Source organism: Pyxicephalus adspersus, chromosome 10 (assembly GCF_032062135.1).
Source record: "Pyxicephalus adspersus chromosome 10, UCB_Pads_2.0, whole genome shotgun sequence".
In the NCBI taxonomy this organism is placed as follows: Eukaryota; Metazoa; Chordata; class Amphibia; order Anura; family Pyxicephalidae; genus Pyxicephalus; species Pyxicephalus adspersus.
Window position 1 is genome coordinate 53,625,944 of NC_092867.1, and position 10,499 is coordinate 53,636,442.

A 10,499-nucleotide genomic window follows, 5' to 3' on the forward strand; every position below is an offset into this window, starting at 1 on the left:
TGGTTGTGTCTCTCCTAGCATGACACCACCCTTATTATTGAGGACAACTAGTTATGGAATGCCAACTGCAGGGGTTACTTTTAATTTATTCAGTTACAATCCTGGGAGTGGGAGAAGCAAGGCTAACATGGAGCATGTCAGGAATGGAAAATTACAGTAAGTACTCAATTTTCACTTTTTGGTTTGTTTTAAGGAAACTTTGCAGAATACGCTGCAGGCCCAACTCACCAGTCATGATTTGTATGCATTGCAAAGAGCAATAAATACACAGTCATGATGTAATTGAGTCTATATGTATGAAAGCAGGTTTTATTTAGGTAGAAAAGGAGAAGTCAAGGAATACATTTCAGCCCTAATGTTATGAGTGATCAGTGTAGTACAAAACACATACACTCTGTTATTTTGAAAGGTTTATTTGGAATGATGTTCTTGGTGTGTTTTGGTCACATATCATTTAGCAGCAATTCAAAAAAAAAAATCATAAAATATTGGGAAACATCACCCAAAACTAAAATACCATTTTGGTCAAGTATTCAGAATCCACCAGTGTTTGTCTAGTATTTAACTGTAGGATTGTTTTGGAACTTTCTTGAATAAAATGGTCAACAGTCCTCTGCTTTGATGTTATTTTTTAAGATTATTATTCACTTGTGAAACTTTATATTTATTATTCAGTTGGATGCAAGCTGCGTACATTTTAACATAAAGAGTTCTATACCCAAACCGAAGATTTAACTGAAGATTTAGTAAAAGAAGAGGTTGAAAAACCTAAGTTCTTCCATGGATCTGAAAAACAGTGAGGTAGATGTGATTTACAGAATAATACTAAACCAAAATGAATCCTAACTCTGGGTGGGGTGCAACATTAGCATCAATAAATTTGTGCTTTGGTCCTGTCATAGCTTGTCCAGTTATAAAAGAAGAACATAAGAAAAAAAAAAGATTTGGCCTACAACTAACATTCAAATTTTGGTTGTTTCTTCTAAAATGTGTTTACTGCACGAAATGTTATATAAAATAAAGTTTTTTTTTTTTTTTTTTTTTTACAATATGCAGAGATAATATGTGATGTTCAGCAGCCCACAGCAAACTTTTCTCTGTCAGTTATTGACATACTAATAAAAGATGTCATCTGCTTGGTATGGGTTATTGAACCCAGCATATTACTCTCTGCATTGGTGGCCTAGAAGTAACTGGCTTAGTGTGTCGGAGATGGGGCTGTAATGTCGGTCAGGTAATCCCAGAAAACATGTAACACAAGGAGGGCAGCACTTAGTAGGTGTAGCTGGGCTGAAAGAGGGACTCTGAGGAGGCAGAGTCTGAAGATCCAGAGGGTACATACTTCCCGAGTGATGACAAACCGTTAATCTGCAATATACAATGGCATTTAGCAAGAAGTTAGTGACAGCATTAACTTTTTCAGAAAAAAAACTCTATAAATAAGGGTCTGGTGCCACCCTTTTTTCCTTATGTAAAGATTTAAAAAAATACACTGGAAAAAAAACACAGGAACACTTTGAATAAATTTTAACTAAAACTAGTTAAGTTAAGTTAAGTGGATATTCTGACCTTTGCCCTCCTAATGAAAGCTTCTTGTGCTGCTTTTTCATTCTCTGCTTTCCCAACCCAGGCAGAGAGTGCTGAGGCCTGCAGGGCACGGCCATAGGAAAAGGACAGACGCCAGGGGCGAGGGAGATTGCAGCGATTCATGGCGTTAAGATTAAGCGAAGCCTCTTCTTCACTCTGACCTCCAGACAGGAAGCAGATACCTACAAGAAATAGATGCATAGATAATATTTGAGTTTGTGACACCAAAAGGCTAGGCAACTCATTGACATTTTGTATGTCTTCGGCCTTCTAGACCTTCTCTTTCGTGTTGCCATCAACTTTGGCCCCTCATGCATTTGAGCCTTAACCCTCCTGCCAATTATAAATCCAAGAAGATGGAGACTTTGGTATTCAGTAGAGACAGTATTCAGATTTAATTTCCTGGTGTCATTGTCTCACTAAAGCCGCATACACACGTGCAAGTCTTGTCGTTGGAAAGGATCTTTCACAATCCTTTCCAACGATAAGAACCGCAAGATGCATGAACGAGTGCTGTACATACAGCACCGTTCTGCTCCATCGTCCATGGATCTGTCGCCACGACAGATCCATGGACGATGAACGACGTGGGCTGTACACACGCCAGATTCTCGCACGGTATCCAGCCGATGCCGATTATCGTGCGAGAAAAATTTGACGTGTGTACGTAGCTTAAGTAATAAGGCCAGGATAAGACTGACACCCCTGGAACAATTACCTTTCAAAGTCATCTCCCACATCTCAGATTCAACTTGTGGAAAGGTATAATAAATCACAGCTCTACTTACCAGGAACAGCAGAAGGGACTGTTCGTCTCAGTGCAGTAACAGTTGCCATGGCGACCTGCTCAGGTGTAAATTTTTGAGAGCTTGACTGCCCTCCTGTCACCATGTTTGGCTTTAAGAGGGTGCCTTCAAGATACACATGATGCTGGACAAGGGCATGGTATACTGCAGAGAGAACCTACAAGAGGCACAAATTTATAATAAGTTGATATATAGCAACTTTATTGTTCAGAAACTACTTCAAAGAGGCTAATTGGGGAGACTTTACTGCAAAAGCTGAAGCAAAAAGACTTCTAATATTTTCAAATGTTAGGCAGGTTTACAATGTAAACCCAATAAATTATTGGGTACATACAGTATACACATTATTTTACATTTGTTGTCAATATCAGGACATTGATGGTATGATTGGAAATCTGTGGCACTGATGAAACTGGCTACAAGTTTAGAATTCAGTTAAATCTTTAGTGGGTTTTAAAAATGCAGCCACAGAACCAGACATAAATAAAATACTACCATCACATACAGTTTCTAGTTTTATAAGGAGACACCTATTAAAGAACTGGTTGAGCAATTCAAGCCAGGATCTTCAGGTTCACCAGGTCTGGTTCAAACTCCAACTGGCAACTTTCCCAGACCTCTCCAATAACCCTTAGTGCAAAAAAACAAAGGTTAATATTTAATAATGGTGTCGAAATCAAGGATTTTTACATATGCTGGTTATCTACAAATTTCAGCCTGACTTCTCTAGAAAACGATTGCCGTGAAAGCACCATAACCTTTGAGAAAACTTTCTGGTAAGCAATTTCATTTTCTGATGTATGGACAAAAGGAAGTGTCATTTTTCAGAATTTACCAGCAAGAGTGTAAATGTTCCTGTTGTGGCAAGAAGTTTACCAAGTTAGCAGGAGCATGGAGCTATGAAAGGGATCATTTTGTCTTAACTTGCCAGAATAGGTAAGACGTATAGTGAATTTAGTTCCACTTTAAGCAGCCTCACCTTTTCAGTTTCATACTGGCATCTTTGGAGGTCATGGGATCCATCTGACAGAATTTCAGGTTCCACGATTGGCACAAGACCATTCTGCAAGACATAAAACATTGATGTTTGTTAACACAACACTCATTTCTGTCATAAAGCAAAAGCACACATCATTCATAGAAGCTGCATGTGGTTTTTCTCAATTGGGGATTTTAAACAGGAAGTCAGTAGTGTATTGGGAGGTCACTTCCGAGCATAATGGACATTTTAGGTACTGTCAGTTTCATAATCTCCTATGCAAAGAAATAATCGAAAAAATACAGACAGACCTAAAAGTATAGTGTTATCATCTAGGGTTAATAAATTAGAAAATATTAGGGAAAGTAAATTAACCATAGCTTTTAGCTTTAAGCTGTACCTTGCACTTTTAAAATAAAATAGCTTGTAGCACTAAGATCTTGACACCTAAATTTGCAGATAACGGTAAGGATTTTATGCCACTGTTCTCAATGCAGGAGTGGTGGAGAATGTTATTATTATTTTCCGCAAAGGAGATTTATTTAATGATGAAAATTAGTTTATGGCGAGGCTAAAGTTACATTGCCCTAGGGAGTTTATCATAAAAATCTAGCACTAGTATAAATATCTAATAACATTGTTTAGGAACCCACCATACTTGATCACCAAACGAACAGTCGTAACGATTACTATTGTAATCACCACTGTGGATCACTTTCCAAGTCCCCCTTTTCAAGTTTTGGAAAGATTAGGATTGGGTTCCTCTGTCAAGTTTTTTAGTTGCTTTTTGTCTGCTCATTTTTAAAGATTTTACCATCAATTTTGAGTCCAACACAGAATAATCTATGTATATTTATTAAGTAAACTTCAAGTGTTTATTTTTCCCCCTCAATAATAATTATTTTCTTATTCACTTGCAGCATGCCTTTGAAGACATTAGAAAATTTGACTATTTAAAGATAGTCAATTCTCCTCAGGACCACTCCCACCTTCCTTGCATGTCATATCCCTTTCCTTTTTGGGAAGTCGGGAATTCTGTTCAGGAACATTTAACCATCACCTCCCTACATAAAGTTTTATGTAACTGCCAAGAGAAGAGTGATTGCTTGGAAAATATTCATACCTTCATACCTATTCAGAGGGGTTGTGTAATATACTAGCACTAGAACCCTTTAAGCCTGGAACTTTTAGACACAGTTTCTGTCAGGGACCAATCCAAATATTTTTATTAATGGTAATTGATTGCTCAGAGGTCTCAAAAATTTGGCACAAACACTCCTACAATATTTTCCACTTCCAATAATTTTTTCCCGGGTAGAAAGGTATTAGAATTCCTGTTAGATTAAATTGATAGTTTATAGACACAACTCCACTTAATTACTTTAAATCAGTATTTTTAACACATGATCACCCCATCAAGAACCAAAACTTGTTGACTTAGGATTGGTCAGCTCCTGAAATTTACTTCACATGATTAATTTATGTATCAGAAATTAAATTGCATATAGTCATTAAATGTCTTTCTTGATTGTGTCCAGTGACATGAGAATGAAATGAATGTGTGCGCACACAGCACCCCTGTTTGGTTGTCTACCGATTCTTTCACCTAAAGTGATCAGGATCCCTCATCTTGATGACAAGAATCTAGTGTGTGTACATAGCTTTCAGAATTATCAGCCTAATGCTTATTGTAAAAAACAGGACATAGTGTAAAAATTGGTAAAAGAATGCTATTGACAAAGGTAAACAGGAGAAAATGTGAGATTAGAGTCCCTTTATGGTGGAGTCTCAGACATTGTGTACAGAGCTGTCCTATACCACGATACAGGCTCTGATAAGCTATTTGTTTTTGATCTTACTGAAATGCTTAATGAGGTTAATGGCTGCTAGAGAGCAAAGGAAAAAAAACAGCTCAATCAACTTTGTTTGTTCTGTACAGAATTTTTGTGCCAAAGGGGCAGGGTGTGACCTCAAACTCTACCAGGTACAAAAAATATCCTCACCATAAGCATAGTGCTGAACAAACACTGCAAAGAGACCCTGACACCAGCTTGTGCAAGAAAGTGCACAAAACATTCAAATATCTTGCTTTTTTGCAGCATTTTTTTCTCTTTTTTTGCTGCCAGAAAAGGTGCAAAGATGAATACCACATGGTGTCACTTCTGTTTCTGAGACTGATACATCACATTTGAGATGAAAGTGCCCACAGCAGTCACTGGCAGTTTGAAGATCTACATAAGAAAGTCTTTTACATCAAATAACATTCATAAAATACGTTAAATGTTCTCATTCACTTTCATCTTTCCACTTTCATATAAATAAAAAAAAATGACAGATTCTTTAAAAAGCCCAGCATCTTCCCCAATTCCCAACCTTCATTATGCATTCTTTCCTGTGTATGAGTTGGAAGTCAACCCCAGTGTTAGCACTGTGTTGAACGGTGCCAAAGGTGACACTGGGTTGAATAAGGGAAAGCCACCTAACCTACCAAGATGTTTTTAGGATGTGGAAGGAAATTGAAGTGCTCAGAGGAAACACACAAATACAGTGTGAACATACAAACCCTATGTGAATAGCATACTGTCAAAGATTTAAACCGGCATATTGTCTTCAAATAAATCACAGGTGCACTTATGATATGATCAGACCTAGACTGCAACATTTTACAAGAATAAATCCAATTACCTGTTGGCAAATGCTGGCATACCGTGCCAACACATTGGCATTTTCGTAGATTGCAAGGCTTGAGGGTGCGTTGTCTGAGATCTTCAGTACACAGCGCCACTTGGCAAAGTCAGCACCATCCTTTTTGTACTGTGCGCAGCGGTCGGACAGTCCATCCAGACCTGCAAATTTAACAACCAGAGGTTTGCAAATAAGAAGCTGAGAGTTTGTCTAATTGTAACCTGAAAGATCAGCTAATATTTATATACTTTTGTGTTTGATAGCATGAGAAGGGTTAAAGCTCCTGATGGATTAATCTTACATTCACTGAAACATTCCCTGGTGAAGAATCTTCCAGGTCCAAGTGTTTCAATGGCAGAGGGAATATTTCAATGCATGTCAGTTTCAATGCTACATACCTTGTAAAGAGACCCCTAAGACAAGAAGTAATCAAAATCCTTTATAATCAGGACAGACAAAAATTTAACATTTAATTACACATTTACCAGAGTGTGAAAAGGGGTTTCTGATTTGGTGACAACCACTAATCATGGTATGCCACAAGGACAGGAAGTGTTGGAAACCCCCTACTCACTCTATCATAAACTGGATTAAGTCTTAGTGAGAAGTTGGTATGTATTGGGACTAAAAGTCAAAAAGAAATGGTTACCACAAGTATCTCACCTTGTGTGGTGGTTTCTCCATCAGTTCCTGCCAGAGCAGCAGTGCCTTTGTCAACCTGTCAAAGAAAGGACACATTTGATATTCAAAGGACATTGTACATAAATGATGATACCATTAAACCAATGAATATAAGACCAACCTTGATTCCTACAACAATGCCCTGATCCTTCAGTATTTTAGTGAAGGGGACTCCACTATTGGACTTCTGGTAAAGAGTCTCATGGAAAAGGATGACCCCTCCGATGCTTTCATTAAGTTTAGGGTCAGAAGTGAATAGAAGGTTTCGGAAAAGACGGCGGTTCTCCTCTGTGTTCTCCACATTAATACGCTTCAGGCGACTCCCCATGGTCCCTTAAAATTACATGTTTAGACAGAAAATTATTAGATCAGCCTCTCTCAACCATTTTATCATGAAGGAATCTTTGAAATAACTTTCAGGTGTTAGGAAACATCTGCTATAATTACTATACCCACAGCTCACAGTACATTAGTATGGTGGTCAGTGGGAAGCTTCTTACATTGGTGGCCATTGGGAGTAATGTCACCCTTTGGATAGCCAAAAAGATCATTGGTGCCACCTGGAGCCACAATTTTCTCATAGGAACCCCCTAGCGACCCCTGGAGAAACTATAGGGTTCCACTGAACCCTGCTTGACAAATACACAAATGCCACGATAAAGAGAAAATTGTTGAACAATGAAGGTGAAATTTCAAATGGGGTCTATTTATAAATGCTTTCATCCAATATTCCAAGATCAATCCAAGATTTATAAACGCTTTCATCCAAGAACTATTTAGCTTCAATGAGAAAATTGTTGAGTAAAAGGTGTTTTACAAATTTTCTATTTGAACCTAGGATAAAATAAAACATGCACATTTTAGTTAAAAGATTGATGAATCTTGGATGAAAACATTTATAAATAGACCCTACCACATGTTTGGTCCTCCTTAACAGAGCTTGATTAAAAAGTTTTCAACTTGTTCCATTAGTGAGCAAAATGCATGAGTGTTTCCTTAATTCACTTGGGACAGATACAGAGTATGTCACATTTTATTCACAATCTGTACAGAACCAAACATAGCAGAATAAAATGGGCTCATTCAGTTGTGTGTAGATTCAGGTCTTCAACTACTATGCTTGATAAACAGAGTCTTTTTTAAGCAAAGCACTTATAGATTGCAGGTAAACCTGTATTTGTGTATACACACACAACTTTATACTTTCCCTTTAAAGTATCTTACCCACAGATTCATCTGCCGCCAGAATTCCCCTGCCATCTTTAACAATACGCTGAGCGATTTCAGCGAGTTCTTTCTTCTGTTCGGAGGTGAGTGCTGGGAACTTGTAAGACATTATGGATGATCTAGGTAAATGTAATAAATCAATAAAATAGGGTAAGGAGAAAAAATAAATATATATATATATATATATATATATGCAGACCCACATTCATTAGGTCATTCACTAGGATTTTCTTAGTGCTCTAATGGTTGACTACCATCTACTCATATGATTCTGTTCAAGTCTAAATCCAGCATTTTTTTTCCTTTTTCTTGCATTCCAGTTTTTTTTTTTTATGTAACTCTTGATTTGGTCCATTTTATCCACTTTTTATTCACCAGGAGTGATACATATGATCCCAAGTAATTACCAAAAACAAAGTAATCTACCACCTTAGGCTTTGTACACTTACTAAATGATTCCTGTCCAAAATGAACGATGATTGCCTCCTAGCGGATTAATTAATGACCGAACAGGAGCAACTGCTCAGGTTGCCACTCTATCCTACCCCTCCACTCACCATAGAACAAGACAGCACTGCATATACAATTCTGGTCTCTTCTGGAAATGATCAAGTAAGATTGCGGCAACGAAAATCCAGCGTGTGTACATTGCCTAAGAATTTATTCGACTAGTTTGATAGAAATTGATTAAAATATAATTCAAAATGTTTTTCATTAATAAATTGTGTGAAGCTGGATCTTTCAATAATAAAATAATATTTTTGGAAAGTTGAAGCTTTGCCAAAAGGCCTTTTATGTACTTTGGCAAATGTAGACATTGATAAACACACACTAAATAAACAGCCTTTTTCACAGCTGCACAACAGGATCTTCACATAACTGCCACTGATCTGCAGATCTGTGTCACAGTGTCTTTACTCTGCAGAACATCACAACCATGTCTTGTACTACACTACACAATGTTCTGCACAGTTATATTTGCAAAACATCAAATAACTGCAGAGCAAAGTCCAAGTATTAAACTGTTGCAGAATGCTGCTGATGTCTTCAAAAAAGCTGCAGAACACCGCCCCCTTATTTAACATCTGCAGAGCATTGCTTCCAACAGATGCCAATAAATACAGTCATACCCAACTGTTGCAGAGCATTGCTTCAACCTTTAGAATAAGCAGCGCTGCCCACTTCAGATTAAGAGCACTGTTCCAATTTCTTATATCATTACACTAATACTCCCCTATATATTTTGTAGAATTGCTACAGCTTCCAAAAGATGTGAATAAAATACTTTTCGCTGCAGCTACCAAAAGCTGCAGAATATTGCTAGACTTAAGCCACAGAGCAAGGCTGTAGTTTTCAGCAAATCCCTTCCATTTCCAGAAGTTGCACAGCATTACTCTCATATTCCATAATGAAGCAAATTGGGATTCAGGGTCTACCAGTTGCAGACAATTTCCCCAGCCTGCCAGGAATATTAGCATGTACTAACACCTTGGTATCTTCTTTCAAACAGCTGCATAGATCACAAAGACATGAAAAACATTTCTATAGCCTCCAGCAGCTGCAGAGCAAAAACTCTGTTTTTTACCACCTGCAGAACATTGCTCCCATTTTCAAAAGGGTGAAGCTTTTGCAATGAACATTGACTCAGATCAGCCAATGTTAAAGGGGTCAACAGGACAGAAGTGTACAGCATGTGCAGAGCATTGCTCTGATTCTATTGATTATGTTGGCAATCAATTGCTAGTTGAAAATCCTTCCCTATGCCTAAAGTTAGCCTGCAAGGAATATTAGTCCCCTAGATATACTTACTGGTGTGTTGGCACTGGACTAGCAAACAGGATCCTGTTATGGCAGAGCAGAGATGATCATTTCACTGTATATATATGTGCTATCACTTATAGGATCTGGGTGTTACCTGTGCACTACTATGTTCCATAGGCTCCTTGGTCTGAACACTCCTCCAAAACCAGCCAGTAGCTTTCAGCCAAGCTGTAATCCAGGCTGAACAAGGGTGGAGAGAGTAAGTTCTTAGTCTGGGCAAAGTTCACTCCCCCCCCCCCTCCCCTCCCCTGCAACCCCTGGGGGAGCTCAGACAGATCAGACTTTAGTAGAAATGTTGGTGTAACACAGAGAAATTTTTGTCTTTCATGACAAAAAAATAAAATCTGACCCATCATACATCTTCTTACTAAAAATTGTTGTTCATTGTATTTCTTACTGTAACTTTGTTGTTGTATTATCATTCTAAATTGTTTTACATATACAATCATACTTCCTAACTGTCCTTATTCCCTCTTTCAGCAATATATATAATATATTTAAACTGAACTATGAAAAAGTGTTATTTTGCATTAAACCTTTCTTCTAGCCTCCATTTGTTTTAACTTTTGTTCATTCTTTGCATATTCATTTTTGTAGCCAGCAAAATAAAAGCATGACATGAGTGTCTTTGCCTACACACTTTGAAAAAGTATCCCTTCACTGTTTCTCCAAAATCTAGGAGTTATGGTCTTGAGTTTATGATTAAAGGAGAT

At 37.7% G+C, this 10,499-nt stretch overlaps 1 protein-coding gene across 1 annotated transcript; it reads right to left on the reverse strand.

The window, feature by feature from the left end:
• Positions 1–397: 397 nt before the first annotated feature.
• On the reverse strand, positions 398–9,923 carry ALDOB (aldolase, fructose-bisphosphate B). Its single transcript, XM_072423253.1, has 9 exons — positions 9,775–9,923; positions 7,963–8,084; positions 6,860–7,071; positions 6,721–6,775; positions 6,058–6,218; positions 3,373–3,456; positions 2,376–2,550; positions 1,570–1,769; positions 398–1,368 (listed from the first exon to the last, which is right to left on the reverse strand). Exons 2-9 carry the CDS (start codon positions 8,072–8,074, stop codon positions 1,273–1,275), a joined length of 1,095 nt encoding a protein of 364 aa, XP_072279354.1. The 5' UTR covers positions 8,075–8,084; positions 9,775–9,923; the 3' UTR covers positions 398–1,272.
• Positions 9,924–10,499: the final 576 nt, after the last annotated feature.